At 48.8% G+C, this 22,143-nt stretch overlaps 2 protein-coding genes across 2 annotated transcripts; both read left to right on the forward strand.

Annotated features, from left to right (window-relative positions):
- Nucleotides 1–898: 898 nt before the first annotated feature.
- Nucleotides 899–2,609, forward strand: LOC127327678 (RNA demethylase ALKBH9B-like). Its single transcript, XM_051354462.1, has 2 exons — nucleotides 899–1,219; nucleotides 1,337–2,609. Exons 1-2 carry the CDS (start codon nucleotides 1,009–1,011, stop codon nucleotides 2,275–2,277), a joined length of 1,152 nt encoding a protein of 383 aa, XP_051210422.1. The 5' UTR covers nucleotides 899–1,008; the 3' UTR covers nucleotides 2,278–2,609.
- An 8,113-nt stretch (nucleotides 2,610–10,722) lies between these two features.
- On the forward strand, nucleotides 10,723–15,029 carry LOC127327679 (sugar transporter ERD6-like 4). The gene is made up of 16 exons (XM_051354463.2): nucleotides 10,723–11,299; nucleotides 11,900–11,959; nucleotides 12,057–12,122; nucleotides 12,322–12,387; nucleotides 12,480–12,555; nucleotides 12,972–13,036; nucleotides 13,116–13,208; nucleotides 13,312–13,392; nucleotides 13,479–13,563; nucleotides 13,665–13,711; nucleotides 13,784–13,846; nucleotides 13,948–14,007; nucleotides 14,191–14,256; nucleotides 14,352–14,411; nucleotides 14,533–14,647; nucleotides 14,749–15,029. The coding sequence occupies exons 1-16, from the start codon at nucleotides 10,880–10,882 to the stop codon at nucleotides 14,859–14,861; spliced, it is 1,536 nt and encodes a 511-aa protein (XP_051210423.1). The 5' UTR covers nucleotides 10,723–10,879; the 3' UTR covers nucleotides 14,862–15,029.
- The last annotated feature ends 7,114 nt before the right edge of the window (nucleotides 15,030–22,143 follow it).

Genomic DNA, 22,143 nt, shown 5'->3' on the forward strand with positions numbered 1-22,143 from the left:
GTAGGCACATTCGCCGACCACGCCCAGCCGGTGTGCATCCACGGCGAAGCTGGCAGGCGACCCGAGAAAGAGTACTCGGTTGCCTAAGCTCCATCCATCCCTCACCGCCTCATCCTTTCGTTACTTAGGATCCAATTTTGATAAGAAGGTGAATTACATTTTTACACAGGCCTCTGTTAACAATTTAGGCAAGTTTCCAATCTATTTTTCCACTGCATTTCGGTGCTAAAGATCATGCCCTTGAGCTTTCAAAATTTTGCACCGCGGGAACCGCACGCCTAGGTTTGCAAGGAACTGGTTAAATGTTGAAGCCCTTTGCGCTTAGTTCACTAATGAGGGCCGTTTAGATGCCTGCATTACATCATACAGTAACGATTGACTATTCTGGCTAAGGACTGTCAGATCAAATTGTAAGGTAGGAAGCTTTTTATTGGTCTGATATCAATGTTTTCCTTCACTTTCCCTGTTCTGTTATCATCGTCAAATAACAAAAGTGTACAACATGATCAGCCCAAAAAAGGAGGTCTGTGCAGGCTAGGCTAACTTAACTGGGCCTCGCTCGCGGGCCCATTGGCAACGCAGCGCCCCTTTCCTGTTCTGAAGCAGTGGGAGAACGTCGCCGTCCTATATCTGGTTCTGGCAGGATGTGTGCATTCTACCTATCCACAAACCAACTGTTGTCAGGCCTGTGTTCGTAGTGGGCGAGGCTCCAGCCCATTCACCCCCACGTGTGGCTCGTACGTACGTACATGGGACGATTCGAGTCTGTCAGCGAAACACGCGAGCCGACCCGATTTGGTGTTGAACCCGTGCTCGGACTCGACCCAGCAGCCTTTCCTTTCCTTTCCTTGCCTTGTTTTTTCCATATAAAAAACTCACCGAGACCGCAACCCCCAGCTGCACCTCCAACCACAGCGCCAGCCGCCAATCAAATCCTTGCGTCGCGCGCTCGAGCTTGTCCCAGATCCCCTTGCTCTGCCCTCTTCTCCAACACCAGTCACCGCCGCCATGTCGTCGTCGCCGCTGCTGTCCGACGACGGCGTGAGCCGAGTGCGCCGCAAGAAGGACTTCTCGCACATGGACCGCCTCGACGGCCGCGCGGTCAACATCCTCCAGGGCCTCGAGCTCCACACCGCCGTCTTCTCCCCGGAAGAGCAGCGCGCCATCGTCGCCGCCGTCCTCGACCTCCAGGACCGCGGCCGCCGCGGCCACCTCCGAGGTATTCTCCCTCCTCCCACCTTCTTCCTATGACCAATTCTCGATCGAATCCAATACCATACCCCTGTCCACTCCCGCCGATCCTGATCTTGACTTTCTTCTTCTCCTTGGCGTGCAGAGCGGACCTACTCGGAGCCGCGCAAGTGGATGCGCGGCAAGGGCCGCGCCACCATCCAGTTCGGCTGCTGCTACAACTACGCCGTCGACCGGGACGGCAACCCGCCGGGCATCGTGCGGGACTCCGCCGTCGACCCGCTCCCGCCGCTGCTCGCCGCCATGGTCCGCCGCCTGGTCCTCTGGCGCGTGCTCCCGCGCGCCTGCGTGCCCGACAGTTGCATCGTCAACATCTACGACGTGGACGACTGCATCCCGCCCCACGTCGACAGCCACGACTTCCTCCGCCCCTTCTGCACCGCCTCCTTCCTCGCCGACTGCGACATCCTCTTCGGCCGGACCCTGAAGGTGCTCGGGCCCGGGGAGTTCGGCGGGGCGGGCTCCACCTCCATCAACTTGCCGGCCGGGTCCGTGCTCGTGCTCAACGGGAACGGCGCGGACGTTGCCAAGCACTGCGTGCCCGCCGTGCCGGCCAAGAGGATCTCGATCACCTTCAGGAAGATGGACGCCGGCAAGGTCCCGTTCGGGTTCACCCCTCACGCCATGCTGCAGAACCTTTCCGCCGCGGCGCCGCCCGTGGTACGGCCAGGAACGGCGAGCACAGGAGCGGCAGAGGGGAAGAGCCCTGGCGGCGTGCCTTTCAGTCTCTCCACCGACGAGTTCCCGTCTCTTGGCGGCTCGTCGCCTGCGATGCGGCCAGCAACGGTGACCACGCCTCTTTACCGGCCCCATAACACAGAAGCAGCAGATCAGCAAAGCCAGAGCGCGGCCGCGAGAGCTGCAACGCCTAAGCAGCAGCAAGCGGCGACTCCTCAGAACAAGAATCACGCGGCTCCTGTCACGGCCGGACAGAGCGCCGGCGGCGTGCCTTTCGGTCTCTCCACCGACGAGTTCCCGGCGCTTGGCGCCTTGCCAGCCAGCGGACGCCGACCAGGAAGGAGATAGACAAAACATTTTTATTTTTTGAAAGATAAATCTAGTGATGATCAAGGAAAAAAAATAGCGCGCTATAACAAAATAGAGTCAGCCGAAAAATACGCTATTAGCGTGCTATAAATTAGCGCGCTATAGTGCCGGAATGAAGTAGCTTGGGCTGTCTAGAAGAGCGCGCTATTTTTTTCCATGGTGATGATTCATATATACTAGTAGGAGAGTGTTGTTTCTTCTTCTTTGTTTGAGCTCATGTACGTGAAACAAGTTACAGCATTCATTCATTCGATGTACTACAATCTTTACAATGCGGTGGCAATTTCAGCGAGATGTATCCTTTCCTATTCTTTCCAAACCTGTAATCTTTTGCCTCCGTTTTTCAAAAACCAAATGTAATCTTGTATACCAACGCGATGACCAGTATGACCACCGTGTATCTCATATAAACCTGAATAAGGTTTCATGGCGACGCGCAGTGGCAGAGCCAGAACTTAAAGTTTGTATTGTCATTTGAAATTTGTGATGTCAAATACATATATTTTTGTTTATTGTAATATACTTTTTCATGATTCTACCTTGCATGGGTTCGACGTGTGAGGTGCCGCCCCACGTGCAAACGATACCCAAAGCACCCTGGAGCCAGATTCCATAGGAGGGCCCGAATCGGCTCGTTTTCGTGGAGCTAGATCCAAGAGTGTGCGTATGGGGAAACAACATGAGCGGGGAGTAGCGATGGAGAAGCGGGGACAAAATATATTCCCTATGGTTTGGCGCAATAGGGGTAGCACAAATCCCCTACTCCATGAGTGTGGGAGAGGTCAATATAGTTCCTGGCGAAGATCACAAAAATTAGAGAGACATAGATGAAAATGAAATTGGAGATAATCATATGTTGCAAATATTTTCCAAGCACTTGCAGTCAATGTGGGTTCTTGGCGAAGATCGCAAAAGTTAGAAGATAGAGATGGAAATTAATATTAATCACATGTTGACCAAATTTTTGGCTAGAGTTGATTTGCAAATATTTTCCAAGCACTTGTAAGAACAAATGGGTCAGAGAGGGTCGTCATGATGTTGGGCATAAACCTGCAAAGTTTGAAATTTTGTTTTGGAATTAAGTTGATCGCCATTTAGCTTGTATGAAAAAAATTGGTGAAATTTGCTTTTTAGTCAACAAGATTTTTGGTTCAATAATCTAGATCTACATGCCTAGGAGAGCTTTGTAGATTTTTTTCCCAAATTTATTTGATGGTTTAAAGTGCATGAAATGATGTAATCACCATTTTCTAAGCGTGTATAGGAAACAAATTGTGGGAAATGAGGTGAAACTGTATATAGATCATATGTCCCTATTTACTGAATTATTGTTTTTTAAACTATTTGCTACAACCAATAATTAGGGTTTAAAAAAATAGAGATAAAAGCGGCCTTTTTGGGAAATGGAGGGAAAACACCATTTTATTTTGGCTGAGTTCCTTTTTTGTCGGTCTTATGCGAGTTGGGAGCCCATTTATACTATTTTTTTAATCTCTTAATAGCTCATTGTAACTAATCTGAACTAATTTTTAGTTGAGATGTACTTATGACTCAACTTTACTTTTTTCCATTATGTCTAAGAACATTGGAAAAAATGTGTTGGTAATATTAAAGTTCAAGTTATATTTTTATAGATATACTCTACCAATCTTCTTTTGTTTGGAACAAATCATAGAATATATTAATATCACATCCATATACATAAGAATATGTGTTACTGCGATGAATTATGGTGAGTTTACATCTTTTTATGCATAGTTTAGTATTTATAAATATCAAAAGAAGCCTGGTGACCGGGTGTATACGTGAGCATGCATCCGCAAAGCGACACGTGTCCAACGGCGTTAATTGAAACCCCTTCGTTTGGTGTGGGTCTCACCTCTTCGATGGCGCATAGGGACAAAAGATGGAAGAGAAAAAGCAATGGGCGTGGCACATCGAGACTGCATTTTCAGGCAGGGTACATCTCTTCTTCACCGCATTCGCCCAACCGCCGTAGCTGAGCCACGAGCTAGACATTGACCAGGAGAATGAGCCGCTCCCCCGTCCCGACCTTCAGCAGAGGAGCTCGCCGACGGGAGGTGGAGATAGAGGCGGCGGAAGAGGGGATCGACGAGATTCGTGGAGGCTGGCGTCGGGGACGACATGGTGGTCCGCGGTGAGGCCGAGCAGAGGAAGGTGCGATTTGGGCAGCCATGGCCACCCCGAGGTCCCCTGTTTACTGGATTTAGGTGCCCTCGTCCTCTTGGTGCTCTGCATCTCTGGTCGTCTTCTCCGATGCTCGACCTCCGCCCTCCAAGCTCGACCGCCGCACCTCGGCCACGCCCGTGCAAGTTTCGGCCCCTGTCGCACGTGCGTCCGTGAGCCCCAACCTTGCGCTTCCCTGCAACTCAAATCGAGTGAGGGGAAGGGAAATTGAGAAGAGAAATTGGGCGCAACCACAATTGGGACAGGAAGATAGGGGCGCGGCGGGGCTGATTGGCCTGCAGAAGCAGAACTCGTGGTCGCCCGACATCGAGCGGGACGAGGCCTGGGTGCTGCGCTGCCGCGGCCTGATGCGCCGGGCGCCCTCGTCGTCCTCGCTCAGCCGCGCACAGAGCGTCACCGACGACGACCTCGACGAGCTGCGTGGCTGCCTCGATCTGGGCTTCGGGTTCGAGCCGTCCGCGCATGGGGGAACCAGCCTCGATCTGTATCTTCTGATTTTATTTTGAAGAGAGTTGTATCTTCTGAATTAGTTGCGGCAGAGAGGAAGAGAAAACTGAATTACTGCATAGCATCCCAAAATCGGATGAGGCTCCGGCAAACATTTCACAAACACACCTAGGCTGCTATCTTCGTTTACTCCGTCCTCTGGCAGCGAGAATTCAATCATCTGCATTCTTCTTCCTGCAACCGTGAATTGGTGTTTAGCATGCAGTGTTCCCGGAGTTGATCCTGTTGAAGTATAAATGGATTGTCTAATCTCTTCCATCAGATCGGTCTTTTGGTTGCATTGGTTAGAGCATGCAGTTCTACATGGTATCAGAGCCAAGAGGTCTTGAGTTCAAGACCCGGCTGGCGCAATATAAAATAAAAATATTGCAGCCCACTTTCGGTCCACGTTTAGGCCTGAGGGAGCCACACGTGAGGGGGAGTGTTGAAGTATAAATGCATTGCCTAATCTCTTCCATCAGATGGTCTTTTGGTTGCATTGGTTAGAGCATGCAGTTCTACAGATCCAGTGGGCGCTCGTGTCGTGCCCTTCCACCGGCCAGGCAACGGGCCATCGCCCAAGTTCAGCACTTGCCCGGGCAACGTGGTCTGGCCGGACATCACCGCGCTCATCCCAGGGCCAATCCCACATTCCCACGGCCGAATTAGGATCGCAGCCCCAGATACTTGACGTGAGCTCAACGTCCCACTGCCGGCCACTCTGCATCGGCTACGCCAGGCACACAGGGAGGAGTGCAGCCCGGGGTGGCCGTCCCATCACTACGCGGCGGCTCCTCGCCCTCTGATTTTGCCGGCTCGACGTCGGCGCACTCGTCCCTGGTTCCCGACCACATGCGGAAATGCTTCGGTGCATGTAAAATGGGGCCAATATGTTATCATAACCGTTGCATGGTATATGAATGGCCATCCGTGGGGTCCTCACATGTGCCCACCTATATGAGAAGATTCCCTTCTCTAAATGCACTACTAATTGAAAAACAAACACAACTTTCACGTAACAAATGCAAATGTGTTTTTGTTTGCATATTTGACTTCCTGGCGACGAACTCTTCGAAATGAGTCTAATATTTAATATTTTAAAATATATTCCGTGAACTGTATATATAGAGTCCTCTATTGTTTGCGCATGTAGTCAATATGTCATGTTCATGTAGTCCTGCGAAAAATACTACTGAATTTATAAAGTCCTTGTCAATTTATTCATACGGTACATGCAGTACTGCCAAAAGTACTGTTGTTTTTACACACATGACAGTTGTAGATTCCTTTTTCACGTGAGGTTATGTTAGACCGAATCTCGAGGAACACAACAACAAGAACGGTTATGATATCAACTACGCCCCATTTCATAAGCACCATCTGCGGGTCGGACCACATGTGGCTTTTAGTTCTTAGACGGACTGCATATTGGCCCCGACAGCAAAATAGTACTACATGGTCAGTTCAGATTTGGACCGTATGTAGACATAAAGAGCTGGAATTGGGACCGTATCAGTCTTGTTTTTCTTTCACTTAGGTTACAGGAATGTGCATTTGGTTTCCATCGATTATACCAGGATAAAGACTAAAAGCAGAGGTAAGAGAAGATGAGGTAGGAGAAGATGAACAGCACATATCCACCTTTGAAAAGCAGCTCAACCCCAATCATTGTCCTCTCCGAATCTAGTTCACAAGTTGCAACGAGACCTGGAATCGGCAGCAATAAAATAGCTGGTCATCTCGATGGCTCACGTGAAAAACAGCACAAGGGTGGGAAACATTCGGTCAGCAGGTTTCACACGCCGTTTAGCTCCGTTGGTGAGGCCAGAATCTTAAAGCGAATCCAACGGTAATGGATGCGTGCTCACGTATACACGCGGTCACCGATAGAGTGTTCTTCAATGGATATGTTATGATTGTCTATCCTACTCTTGACTAGAAATAAAGTTCTACAATTTGTGAGGTGTCAACAAGTGGTATGTCCTCGAATCACCTTTTCTCACCCTCACTAGCTAGATGGCATTATTTGGTGCTCTATTTGTTGGTGGCCAAATAATGGTGTTTACTTATATGTATATGCAAGCACATAACCCACTAATTCTTAGTTGTTTATTTTTCCTATATACTTGGTCAATATTTTACTTAATTGAAGCACATGGTGATTGTGTGTGTGATGGGGGAGGGGGTAGGGATGAAAGTGGGAGCGGGAAGTTTCCGACTTTTCCGCAGAAAAACAGAAACGTGATGGAGATATGAGAATGGAAACAGACTTTCGAAAAGCGGAAATGGAAATGAAAGCGGAACATCGTTTTCTGGTAGAACATACGTGAAAACGGAATTTCCATTTCTAGCTCATATGGAATTTCAGTTTTAGGGTTTGAGTGCATGCCCCAATCCAACATGCCCATTATATGACCTTGCAAGCCGAACTTCCAAAGCGGATATTCCCAAAATTGGCGAAAATATAATCCATTTAAGCCTTCGAGGAGTCTTCCATGGTTTGATCTTTCCATATTAAATAGTAAATTGGGCACCGCGCTACAATTACGAAACAACTTTGTTGGTTTTCTTGAATGCTTGAGTTATCTTTAATGATTGAATTTCTCTTGGTTTCGGCCAATATTTGCATCACTCTATGTCTACACCATATTCAGCATGTATCGGTTTCTTACGATATCTGATTTCGTTTTTTTCTGAGATATCTATATTTGGTTTTGCTTCCTTGGATTTTCTTTTTGAAAAATGTGGTGTGACTCAGTTTTGTCCGTTTTCGCTCCATTTGCATCCCTATCGGGGTGGGGGGGGGGGGGGGATGGGGGTAATTTTATTTCACTATTTCGATAGTCAGTTATAGTAAGTATCGTTAATTTTCAACATTTATGAAAAATGTCTAGATCAAACAATACAACTTGAAATAGGTAATTTTCCCGACAAAGTGAACATACTATTACCAAGAAAATATCAATTATATCCCCAAAGATCATCCAAAGCAAACAGAAACTCGCAACAACAATAGCACCACTAGTGGCAAAGACTAGTCGACTTCTAAAAAGTTCCTCCAAAGATGATGCTTCCAGAAAGATAACAATGCATTAACATAGTCGTCATCCAGTCTAGCCAACAGTGTTAGATTCTGAGTTTTCACTCTGGAAACAGGTAATTATATGTGAACCAATTTTTTTGCAGAAATCATATATCGTCATCATTGTTTTTCATTGAGATGGTTCTCTATTTAGATTATTATGAATTTGTGTATATGTGATAGTAGGGATATTTAAAACTTTGTGTTTATTTCCATGATGTAATGGTTGTGTTTTCGTGATATTTGGCAGTGTAAATGTAGGTATAATGTGTGGCAACGTGGGTTATTTATGTTGTCCTTGTTGTCCCGAAGAATAATTTTTTATCAGCCAGTGAATGCATGCTACTAGTATGTAACAAAAATGTTACCATGACACATCATAGTTATTGTATTTTTTGGGGGAAGTGCACAAAGCGAGTAAACGTGTACGAGAACCAACCTAAGATTGGATGGTTAGGAGGGTGGTTGTATCCCCAGCCCACCAGAGTTCAAATCCCAGGTTTAACACGTTGGTGTCTTATAAACGCGGAATATTATTTCAGTGGGAGGCGATGTTCCCGTTGACGTCGAGACTCCTAGGGTGTCGTCAATTTCAAGATCCAATCTGCCGGATCAATATTCCGAAGATGCTCATAAGGGTGGGTGGGTGGAGGAGGAGGAGGAGGAGGGAGAGGAGGCCGGCCGGAGGTTGTTGGTGGATGAGGAGGTGGTGGTGGGTGGTGGTGGTCGTCATCGTCGTCGTCTGAGGAGGAGGTGATGGTGGTGGTGGTGGTCGCCGGAGGAGGAGAAAGAGGAGAAGGGTAAAAAAGGGAGGAGGAGGAGGAGGAGGAGGAGGAGAAGGGAGAAAAAGTGGAGGAGGAGGACGTCCCCGAAATTTAAAATTCAGGTAAAGAATTCTGTGGAGCATGGGTATATGGTGCGCCACAGATTTTTTTTTTAAATTTGCCGTAACTTATTGCTCTTTTCAAATTTGCCGATTCTAAAAATTTGCTAATCGGGTAAACTCGGGTGGATTCGGATGTAGAATTTTCTCCCGGTCATTTTGATACATTGTGCGTTTTTTTCGAGTTCGTATGCAACCACAAATCCAGTTTGATGATTTTGCAACTTAATTTTGAAAAAAAAAGTCGAAATTCATGTTTCTTAATTATCGGTGGTACTACATGACATAATACATGGGCACCTCGAAGGATTTTATTTTTTGAAATTTCTATCTATTTCTTTTGTATTTTATAGAGCTAAAAAAGGCGATCCACGGGGGTGAGGGTGGAGTTGCATGGAGAGCAAAAAAGCCCCTAGATCTAGTGTGCACATTCTATGACACATAGACCAATATACGCCACAGAAAGTTGGACTTATGTGGCATATATGCCACAGAAATGAGGCCTCGTACTGTCATGGGTGGGCACACCACAAGGAATATTTTTTTTGTTGCATACAAAGTTGGGAAAAAATGTATAACCTATCAAACAGATCGTCTCGACAAGTTACATCCAATTTCACTGGGATTTTCCCGGTTGGGATTTTTTTAGATTCTCAAAATTCTAAATGAAAATATGAAAGCAGGAAGATTTAAATTTTTGGCAGAAATTCAGGATTATATATATTTTTAGGAAATATTAAATTAATAGTTGCATCCTGCATAAAGATTATTATTACTTAACCATTGATATTTATTTAAATAATTGTTCAAAATTCAAAATAATAAAGGGTTGTGATATCACGATCTAATGGTTAATAGTCTTGATATGGTAGTATTATTAGCAACGTTTCGTTTCTTTCATGGAAGCTCAACTGGAAGGAAGTGCTAGGGTTGAAGTAGTGTGAGGATGGGTAACCAATTGGGAAGTTTGAGTATGAGTGTAATTTGACCTAAGATTAAGTGTACTTAGAGTTAAAATAATCAATATGAGAGACTAAAAAAATATGATATTTTTTTAAATTGAAGTTAATGGACGGCGTGGCCTGCTCCGAGGGTCTAGACACCGACAGCTACCGTCGGCGTATACGGGCTACATCGAGGGTCGGGTCTACGCCGATGGGCCACATGACTCTGCCAAAGAGGACCTTTGCCGAGGGCTGCCCTCGGCGGTCCAATGTGGCTACGCCGAGGGTTTCCGGCCGTTGGCACCTTGCGCCATTCATGTACAATGCCTCTCGCTGAAGTTGCCAAGATCAACGAGGAGAGTAGGATCTGCCTAATAGCTACACTTTCTCTACTTCTTTTGTTTTGGCATTGGCATGTTTACTCTTTTTTATATATTATAACATAAAATGCAGATGCCTGTATGTCTGTAAAGAGAAAAAAAAAGAATTTCTATGTGATCTGCAAATGTTCATTGGCAGCATACGTTCAAACTAATCTTTGTCTGATTGTCTCTTTCAGCAAGGAGCCGCAGGCAGAGTCTGAGTCTTCCTCCACGAGAAACACGAAGCAAAAAAAAAAAAAAAAAAAAAAAAAAAAAAAAAATCCTCACCTATGTGATCTGATCTGAATTGTGGCCAAGCAGCCAGCTACCATGAGGTGGCAGACTGGCAGTTGGCACCGACGTGGCAACGTGCTCCGCATTTGGAAATAAAATCAGATCAGACCAGGGTGGTAGTTATCTTAAGACAAAGAAACGCTCAGACAAGACCGACCCTGAGTCACTGCCTGGCGGGCCCCACCTCCCCTGAACACGATCGACAAGAGACGAGGACAACCCACGACCTCTCCCCAATTTCAACGGGAGAACATCAAGCGGTGGGTCGCCTCCTCTTCCTCCTCCTCCTCCGATCTTGCCATCCATCCCGCAGCGAGGCGCCATGAATGGCAACAGCAGCAGCAAGCCGCCGGCATGGGCAGCAGGGAGCGGGAGCGGGGGCTACGAGAGCGGGAGCGACCACGAGGGCGCCGGCGGCATGCGGAAGCCGCTGCTGGTCCAGAACACGGGCAGCTGGTACCGGATGGGGTCGCGCCAGTCCAGCCTCACGGCCGGCACCTCCTCCATGGCCATCATGAAGGAGTCCCACGTCTCCGCCTTCCTCTGCACGCTCATCGTCGCGCTCGGACCCATCCAGTTCGGCTTCACGGGGGGCTTCTCCTCGCCCACCCAGGACGCCATCATCAAGGACCTCGGCCTCTCCATCTCCGAGTTCTCCGTCTTCGGCTCCCTCTCCAACGTTGGCGCCATGGTCGGGGCCATCGCCAGCGGACAGATGGCCGAGCACATTGGCCGGAAAGGGGTCAGACTTTTCTTTTTCCCTTTTTTTTGTTTTGTTTTGCTTTGCTCGCTGCAGTGTTTCGTTGCGAGATCGGTCAGTTTGCTACTTGTGGCCTGAAAGTTATCAAGGGTCACCGTCCATGCTTTGTTGATTGATAATTTGATACTTCCATGTAACCATTGAAACTGCAAATATCTTGGGGGAATTCGAATTAGATAAGGTGCGGTCGGACAAAGTGGGTGAGATTTTGCAGATCAAATGCTGACCATTTTCTTTCGGCAAAGTTAGGTTGTGGGCTCCAGAATCTCTGCCTTGCTGGTACAGCCTTGTACGTTGGGGCTTGACCCTCCGAGGCTCACGAGTTCAGCACTAGTAAATGTCATTGGTATGGTAATCAAGGAATTAGAACGAACGAAAATCTCTGAGTTAAGCATTACTGGTGTGTCAAACTTCTGTTTTTTGTTTTAGAAATGGGGAGCATAGCCCCGGCCTCTGCATCAGTTGGTGTGTCAAACTTCTGTATTCTGGGCATATTCAATATTTTCGCAATGTTTCTGTAGCTAACTGAACTACTAACAATTTTCTCTCTAACTCTGACAAGTTTTCTCATTGGTTTTCCAGTCATTGATGATCGCGGCGATTCCTAACATCCTCGGTTGGCTTGCCATCTCCTTTGCAAAAGTATGATGACAGTACTTTTTTTTTGGGGTAACGCTTAGAGCTTTCACCATTTCCTGCTTCGATCTGGGATTGACAATTATCGGCGTCTGTTTTACAGGACACATCTTTCCTGTATATGGGACGGTTGCTTGAAGGGTTTGGTGTTGGTGTCATATCCTACGTGGTTCGTATACAACACTTTCTGCCTGCTTACTTTTCTGCAAAGAAGAATTATGCTTCGATATGTCGACTACTTATCTGGCACTGTCAGAATGTTGGGGACAAACTGGATCATCCCCAACATGATGTTTATTTGTTGTTAAAACAATTCTAAACTAGTCACAAGACTTAGTCTTGATCTGCTAGTTATGTCATGATAACAGGTCCCAGTATACATAGCAGAGATTTCTCCGCAGAACATGAGAGGTGCTCTAGGCTCCGTGAACCAGGTGCGCTTATCCTCACAAGCATCTTGTCTTTCTGTCAGGCCAACACTTAGCTTATATTTTTTAGACTCATTATATAACTGTTCACCCTGCAGCTGTCTGTAACAATTGGCATCATGTTGGCCTACTTGCTCGGCATGTTTGTTCCTTGGAGGATGCTTGCAGTGATAGGTAACATGACATAATGCTCACGCTTTACTAAACATTGTTGTTATGACTGTCACTTTTCTCTTTCACTTCACCTCTGGTATTCGAGTTACCAGGATTAGTAATAGTGAATGCTATATTGACTAATATGACTAGAATCCTGACATATCCTAGACAAATATTTCATTTTAACACCTAGCAAAGCTAGAACAGGGTTTCCCTTATAAACCGAGCCAATCTTCTTCTGATCAATGAAATGCAGAGCTGTCTGCCATTTTATCAAAACATATATTTAATTTCAGCTTTCAAAGGAAAACTCACCATGTCATAAACAGCCCTAACTTCGGTGGTACTTTGTGGGCTTAGACTGAGCGCGTATGTGTCTAGTTTATAAATCTCTGAAGATCTCTGGTTCTAATCTCTGGTATGCCATTTTTTAGGAATATTGCCATGCACAGTGTTGATACCTGGCCTGTTCTTCATTCCAGAATCTCCAAGATGGCTGGTTTGTATACGCAAAGGTTCATATGTTGTGTTGCATCACTCTGAATTCTTATCAACCACTTTTTGTGAATCAATCACAGGCAAAGATGAACAAGATGGATGATTTCGAAACCTCTCTACAAGTATTGAGGGGATTTGAAACGGATATCACCTCAGAAGTGAATGATATTAAGGCAAGAACCTGTATTTTCTTCTGGACCGACTAACTACAAATCTACGCGAAGTACTTTCAGCATAGTCACTGATGTTTTCTTTAACATTGGGCACATTTTGCAGAGAGCGGTAACATCATCAAACAAAAGGGCTGCAATCCGCTTCCAAGAGCTAAACCAAAAGAAATTCCGCATGCCCCTGATAGTAACTTCCTTGACTTTCTGCTGGTTTATTTCGTACAAAAATTCATAACTACAATTTGTAACCATCTTTGTGGTACAACTTGGCAGCTAGGAATTGGCCTGCTTGTTCTACAACAGCTAAGTGGAATCAATGCTGTACTGTTTTATGCAAGTAGCATCTTTAAAGCTGCAGGCAAGTTGTGCAGTTTGTTAGTAAATTTCTTTTAGTTTAAATAGTATTAATCTTGGTGTAGTCAATTTTAGCTTGTATATTTAACACGAAAAACTCTTCAGGTCTTACAAACAGTGACTTGGCCACATTTGCACTTGGAGTTATTCAGGTGTGTAACTAGACAGATGTTTAATTGTCTCGTACTAGTTCACAATAAGTTGCTGACAGCATTTATCTTCAGGTTCTTGCCACTGGAGTAACAACCTGGTTAGTAGACAGAGCTGGTCGACGGATCCTACTCATTGTAATTGCCTCCTCCTCCTCCTCCTCTCCCTCCTCCGTGTGAAACCAGTTTGTTACTGTAGTTGTTTGTAAATATAATTTAGCTCTCACTTCAACTTCCAGATTTCTACTGCCGGGATGACTATAAGCCTTCTTGCCGTTGCTGTTGTATTTTTTGTCAAGGTATGTTCAGGGATCTTTAACATATGGTTCTGACAGAAATAAAATAAAATAATCCACATACTACCGTCGCATGCGATTGTTGCATGTCTTGGGAATTTTATTTTTATCGGTGATATTATAGCAGGGCTTATTCTATCTGTCCACTTAGTATTTTCTCATATCGTCTTGGTTTATTTGTTGCAGGACACCGTTTCACAAGATTCTCACCTGTATTTCGTATTAAGCATGGTCTCCTTGGTTGCCATCGTGGTATGTCCGTCCATCAAATTGGATAGTTTGCTCTGAAAATATACATCCCAAATACACAGGTTCTGCTTGGAATATTAATTTGATACTTCCTTCAGGCGTATGTGATCGCCTTCTCCTTCGGCATGGGAGCAATTCCATGGGTCATAATGTCTGAGGTATAGTACTTGAGTAGCCAAGCACACTGTATAGCATCTTACTTTGCTCCTAAGATGGCTTTGGCATGTCACTGGAGCATTCAGTCACATAACCATAATTTTGGACTCGTTATGTTTGTAGATCCTCCCGGTTAGCATCAAGAGTCTCGCTGGAAGTTTCGCGACACTGGCCAACTGGCTGACTTCCTTTGGGATAACGATGACGGCGAACCTTCTGCTCAATTGGAGTGCTGGAGGTTCCCACCCTTGTGCTTAATATAAATCTTCCTTAAGATAGGAGTAGCTTATTACTTGACCATGAAACTGACCAAGCTATTTCTGTTTACAATCTCAACAGGTACCTTTGTGTCGTACATGCTTGTGACCGCGTTCACCCTCGTGTTCGTCATCCTCTGGGTGCCGGAGACCAAGGGAAGAACTCTCGAGGAGATCCAATGGTCCTTCCGCTGATCGAGCTCTGTTGCATTCGTCAGATACCACTATTCTTCAAACTGTGTATTTTTCAGTTGTACACAAGTCCAGTGCATTTTTTCTGTCCATAGAATGCTGTATATTCCTGTAACTTTGATTGATTTTTGTAAAGGATTGCGCAGAAGATCGCGTCGATTTTGTTGTGTTCGTCTTGTTGTAGTATCATAAGCCGAGATGTTGAAAAAATAAGATGTACTGGGGTACTAGTGTTTTTTCAGATCGGTAAACAGACTTACAGGACACATATTGTTATGAAGAGCCTCGGCTGACGATCCTCTGTTGCGCTATTTTTTGTTTTTGTTTTAAAAAAGATCTCGCAGGCCCAGCCTATATTGAAAGCTCAAACCAAGTTCAGACAAACTCAAAAAAGAAAATGAAAAACCACACTCACGAGGGGCAATAGAAGCAACAGATATTAACCTATGCCTGCTCGATCATCAGTCCCAGCACCTAGTTCCTGGAGCTTGCTATCAATCCCGGCCATCGTCTCATCAGTTGCCTCCACTCGCTTGGCAGCAACCAAATGCCTTCACTGCAACACCAGAGAGTAAGCTTCTCTGAAGCGGTCGAAGTGGGTTAAATAACAATTTGTTCTGAAAAATTATTTCATTTCCAGTTAACTCTGTTACCAGATGAGCCGGTGTAACAGAAAAAGGTCAACAAACTCCTCTTTTTTTTTTTTGATCTTGGGTTTACGTCAACATAGAAACAACCACGGATCACACACCAAATGAATCTAGAGAGAATTCCTTATTTGGCCCTGGCTGAAGTTTGTCTTCCTTCTTTGGCCCTGGCAAATTTTTTCTTCCTTTCATGACTCATAAAGTTTGGTTGGTTCCTTATTTAGCCCTCTAGTACAATTTAAACACTAAAATGACCATTTTGCCCCTGCTGCAATATGCTGCCAAATTTTTGAGTTTCATAAAAATCTCAAATTTATTCTAGAAATACATGTATATGCTTGGGATGTACGTTCAATGTTTCGGGCACAAACTCGTTTTATTTTGGGCTGTGAAAAAAAAAAGCTGACATAATATAGGCGTATAGTGTACGTATAGTCTGTCAGAAATTTGTCTTTTTTGTATCTTCCAAAATATGATGTATTTTGGGCTGAAATTTCTGTCGTGCCTGTGGATTGTCTCTATGTTTGTGCCTATTTAATATCAATTTTTTGTGGAGTTGTGGAAATGCAAAAAAAAAATTGCAGTAGTTTTCGGAATAAATTTGAGTTTTTTCCGGAATAAATTGTAGCAGGGGCAAAACGGTGCGCTGGTACCAGCCATAGTGGGGATCGTTTTTTTAATAACCAACTAGTATATCACAACTTTTTTAGTGCAATTTTGTCACATATTACAGCAGGGGCAAAATGGTAATCTTAGTGCTTAAATTGTATTAGAGGGTCAAATAATGAACCAACCAAACTTTATGGGTCATGAAAGGAAGAAAAAAATTGCTAAGACCAAAAAAGAAAGGCAAACTTTTGACAGGGCTAAATATGGAATTCTCTCATGAATCTACCTACGGGGCAGTTAAACGAAAGGATCGTGCTGAGCGTCCCCCGGGGGATCCCGGCCTCCGATCCCCCGGGCCGCCAGCCGTCTGATTGTACCGTTGGATCGTTCCCAAACACACATCGCTTTCGCTGGTGGGCGATCTGTCTCTCTCTACTCTGTTTTCTGGCCGCACAGTCCCAGCTCCCACGCACACCGTGTCAAGAGGAAACAGAAAAGGAAAGATACAGCACTAGCGCGCACGAACCACCATCAGGCGCCGACGGAGCTCCTCTATGAACCCCTCCCCCATGGCTTGCAGACGCCGCGCGTATATGTCCTCAAGTGAGACACGGACGTTGCCGGAGAAGATGCCATCATCTCCTCACCGCAGAGGATGCCGTCGCCGGAGAAGATGTCCTCACATAGTTGCCGGCGAAGACGAGCTCTCACACCCACCGCTTGCAGCAAGGGCGGTCGCCGCATGTAGCAACGGCCGTGGCCGCATGTAGCAACGACGTCGATATGATGTAGCAACGGCGTCGGATCAGATGGCGGCCGCATGTAGCAACGGCGGCGGACTGATGTAGCAACGGCGGCGGACTGATGTAGCAACGCCTGCGAACTGATGTAGCAATGCCGGCGAACTGATATAGCAACGCCGGCGGGCTGATGTAGCAACGGCCGCGACTGCATGTAGGAACGCCGGCGGGCTGATGTAGCAACGGCCGCGGCTGCATGTGGAAACGCCGGCGGCCCGATGTAGCAAGGACGGTGGGCCGATGTAGCAACGGCTACTGCTGCATGTAGCATCAGCGCCATCGACCGACGATGGCCCTTGCAGCATCAATGATGGTTGGTTGAAGCTCCATGTTGAGATACATATCCTTGTATATCCGAATGTGTATCTTCTGTAGTTATGTATAGCGATACATATCTTTGTATTTATTATTGGGCCCGCCTCCTTCCTTGTATAGTCGAGGACGTGGCCTATATATGTAACGCCATATGCACCCATCAATACATTGTGAGTTGCATCCCTTTCTACATGGTATCAGACATCTATCGTTCCTAACCTAGCCGCCGCGCCCCTCTCTCCCCGCGCGCCGCCCCACCCACCAACCCTAGCGCCGCCGCCCTTGTGCCGCCGATGTGTGTGCACCTCCTCACGCCGCGCCGCCGCCACACCTGCAGCCGCCGCCGCGCCTCCCTCCCCAACCCCGCGCCGTCGCCGTTCCCCGCGCGCGCGTCGTCATGTCGTCGGTCTCCAACGGCAGCAACCGACGATTTGTATCCAGTGATGTCGCCTTCCACCCCCGGCGCCGCACCTCGTGCTCTCTCCGCAGGCGTTGATCTTTGGCATGCTCGTCTTGGACATCCCAATGTCAACACGCTTCACCAAATAATGAGGGGTTTTTCGTTTTCATCTACTAAACAGTCTTCACATAGTTGCGAAGCATGTCGTCTTGGTAAACACGTTCGTCTTCCTTTTAGTCAGTCTTCCACCGTTGCGTCTTTTCCTTTTGAGTTAATTCATAGTGATATATGGACCTCTCCAATCCCGAGTAATTATGGTCTTCTTTATTACCTAGTTATTCTTGATGATTTTTCTCATTTTGTGTGGACATTTCCCCTCCATAAAAAGTCCGATGTCGCCACCACTCTCACAGCCTTCTACGCCTATGTTTCCACCCAGTTCGGTCGCCCCATCCACGCCCTACAAACTGACAACGAAAAAGAGTTTGACAATGTCGCCGTCCGCACCCTACTCTCCTCTCACGGCACTATTTCCGTCTAACCTGTCCATACACGTCCCAACAAAACGGCCGCGCCGAGCGTATCCTCCGCACCCTCAATGACTGCGTCCGCACACTCCTATTCCACAGCCATGTTCCCCTCACCTTTTGGCCTGACGCCTTAGCCACCGCCACCCTCCTTGTCAACCTTTGTCCGTGTCGTCCCCGTTGGAACTATGCACCTCATCACCTCCTTTACGGTTCCCCTCCATCCTACGACGGTCTTCGGATTTTCGGTTGTCGTTGTTATCCTAGTATCGCCGCCACCACTCCTCATAAACTCGCCCCTCGTTCCGTTCCGTGTGTTTTCCTCGGCTACTCGGCTAACACCAAAGGCTACCGCTGCTATGATCCGGTTTCTCACCGCCTCATCACCTCCCGGAACGTGTACTTTGATGAGCATTGCTTTCCTTTTGCACAAAGACAGGTGGTCGCCACTCCTCCTTCGACTACTGATGGTCCCCGGCGTCGACCCCCTGCAGGTCCGCCGGCTGCAGTGCCCTCGAGCTCGGACTCGGGCACTGCCTCGTCGTTCTCCGCCGCGCCCTTGAGCTCTGGCTCGGGCGCTGCCTCGCCACCCTCTGGGTCACCCCTTGAGCCATGTCTCGGGTGACCCCACGTCGACACCCGCGCCGACACCTGCGTCGACGCCCTCCTCGACGCCGCCTGCGTCGCCCTCGAGCCTCAGCTCGGGCGCCGCGCCGTCTTCGCTGGGCGACGCCCCTTCGCCGGGTTCATCCGCCTCGACACCGCTTGCGTCGCCCTCGAGCCTCAGATCGGGCGCCGCGCCGTCTTCGCCAGGCGACGCCTCCGCCTCCTCCGCCGCCGGCCACGGGGCCCCTCACGCGCGCCCATGCAGGGATTCGCGTCCCGATCACGCGGTACCCCTCGGACGAGTACGTCTGCACCGCGTCGACTTCCGCGCCTTCACCATCCACACCATCGCCCCTGCCCGCCTCTGCCCGGGTTGCTCTCCGCGACCCGCAGTGGCTTGCAGCCATGCAGGACGAGTTCGACGCCCTGCAGCGGAACCAGACATGGACGCTTGTTCCCCGACCCCCTCACGCCAACATCATCACCCGGAAGTGGGTCTTCAAGAACAAGTTCCATCCGGACGGTACTCTCGACCGTCACAAGGCGCGGTGGGTGGTTCGTGGCTTTCGCCAGCGTGCCGGCGTCGACTTCACCGACACCTTCGCCCCGGTTGTCAAGCCCGGGACGATCCGCACCGTCCTTCAGCTCGCGGTCTCCCGCGCGTGGCCTGTGCACCAGATGGATGTCTCCAACGCCTTCCTTCACGGCCATCTCGAGGAGCAGGTCTTCTGCCAGCAGCCCACGGGTTTCATCGACAGCACCCACCCCGACCATGTGTGCCTGCTCTCGCGCTCGTTATACGGGCTCAAGCAGGCCCCACGCGCCTGGTACCAGCGCATCGCAGCGTTTCTTCACCAACTTGGCTTCCGCTCCACCCGCTCCGATGCCTCGTTGTTTGTGTACAACAATGGCACCACCACCGCGTACCTGCTGCTCTACGTCGACGACATCATCTTGACGGCCAGCTCGACGGACCTGCTGCGACAGATCACCGAGCGTCTTCGCGCTGAGTTTGCCCTCAAGGATTTGGGGCCCCTACACTACTTCCTCGGCATCAAGGTCGTACGTCGCACCGACGGCTTCTTCCTTCATCAGCGCAAGTACGCCCACGAGCTCCTGGACCGTGCCGGTATGCTTAATTGCAAACCCGCGGCTACGCATGTCGACACGAAGTCCAAGCTCTCCGCCACGGATGGTTCGTTGGCCACAGACGCGTCACTTTATCGCTCCATCGTCGGTGCCCTGCAGTACGTCACCTTGACCCGCCCCGAGCTGCAGTATGCTGTCCAGCAGGTGTGCCTTCACATGCATGCTTCGCGGGATCCTCATTGGGCTGCGGTCAAGCGGATCCTCCGCTACATTCGTGGCACCATGGACTTCGGCCTCTCCCTCTACGCCTCCACCGCCACGGACATCGTCGCCTACTCGGACGCCGATTGGGCAGGCTGCCCCGACACGCGTCGCCCCACATCTGGCTACTGCGTCTACTTCGGACCTTCGCTCATCTCCTGGTCGTCTAAGCGACAACCCACGGTCTCTCGCTCCAGCGCCGAAGCGGAGTACCGGGCTGTTGCTAATGCGGTTGCCGAGGTCTCTTGGCTGCGGCAACTCCTCGTTGAGCTCTCATGTCCACTTGCCAAAGCCACCGTGGTCTATTGCGACAACGTCTCCGCCGTCTACCTCTCCGCCAACCCGGTCCACCATCGCCGCACCAAGCATATTGAGCTGGACATCCACTTTGTTCGGGAACAGGTGGCCCTTGGACACATTCGAGTACTTCATGTGCCCACCTCCCAACAATTTGCGGATATCATGACTAAGGGTCTCCCTACGGCGTCATTTGAGGGGTTCCGGTCCAGTCTATGCGTTCGACCAGGCGACGCTTCGACTGCGGGGGGTGTTGAGATACATATCCTTGTATATCCGGATGTGTATCTTCTGTAGTTATGTATAGCGATATATATCTTTGTATTTATTATTGGGCCCGCCTCCTTCCTTGTATAGTCGAGGACGTGGCCTATATATGTAACGCCATATGCACCCAATCAATACATTGTGAGTTGCATCCCTTTCTACACTCCAGCAGCAGCCCCTTGAGGAGAGCGCGGCCGCCACGACCTCGCGTGCGAGGGAGGGGCGTGCTCGCCGTGGTGACTGCCTCCTCCACAGCCGTTCCTCCCTCCGCCGCATCACCGCCGCACTCTGCGGTGGGATCTGAAGGCAGAGGCAGGGACGGCGGATCCGCCGAGTAGACCACAGCCACAGCTCACAGGTGACGTCGTGGGTGCCCTGAATCGCCGCTACCAGTTGGCTCTGTCTGCGGCGGCGAGAGGAGGGGTGGGGCCTATGTGTACGTCGTTGGGCAGAGAGGAGAGGGAGGCGCAGTTTGGCTCGGCGATGATTTTGGTGGTCTGCGAAGTCACAGGTCAACGAGCGGGCGAGAGGTTGGGGAAGAAGTTAAAAACAGAGCGCTAGATGGTGGGGTCCGCGGGGACACGCGTCGAGCAGACCTTGGGAGAGGATGTGCCTCGCGCAATCCCTACCAAGCGTTTTCCTAAACGAAATACGATCAATATCTTCTAACGCTCGACAAGCCATGCAAAAAATGTTTAAATATTGGGCCCACTTTTAGTGGCCCAAATTAGATTTCAGTTTTTCCTATAAATCTCAAAGCCTACATAGTGGCAGCCTTGTGAGTTTGAGCCCAAGTTGGTGGCACCTCACTAGGGAGTGGCAAGAGGTGGGAAGTTTAGTCCCACATGGAAAGTTGGGAGGAAGTTAGACCACCTTATAAGGTGGGTTGTTCCACCACTAGTAAGTGAGTGAGAATAGGAGTGCTACACGCGCGCGCTCCTCCTCCTCCTCGCTCGTCTCGACTCGACTCGACACGACACGTCACGACGCGCGCGCCGCGCTCGTGGTGAGTGGATTGAGCCTCGAGCCGAGACTTTCCTTACTTTTTGCAGCTCAGGAAAACGAACAGAGTCCTAGACGGACGCGTCGCAGTTAGTCGGTTCGGGTCGCTCCCGGATCGTGGGCTATCTGTAACCGACTCGAAACGTTCGTGCGACGTGGGCGTGGCCCACGTTGCCTAGGGTTTCCCGAGCCTATATAATCTCTTGCCCGGCTACCGCAGAAATATACTGAATACACGAGTTAGGGTTTTCACCTCTCTCTCTGCTTGCGCCGCCATCGTAGTCTACTCCATCCCGCGCGCCGACGTGCATCGGCGAACGGGAGAGCAGGTCTCCGGAACCATTCGTCCTTGCGATCCTGTACGGGAGAGGGCGAATTAGGTTTTTGGGAAGCGCTCTGCGCGACTGCTCAAGCTCTTCATCACGGGTCGCCTTCCGTCCAAGTCGGGCGGTGCTGCCTACCGTC

This window comes from Lolium perenne, chromosome 1, assembly GCF_019359855.2.
Source record: "Lolium perenne isolate Kyuss_39 chromosome 1, Kyuss_2.0, whole genome shotgun sequence".
NCBI lineage: Eukaryota > Viridiplantae > Streptophyta > Magnoliopsida > Poales > Poaceae > Lolium > Lolium perenne.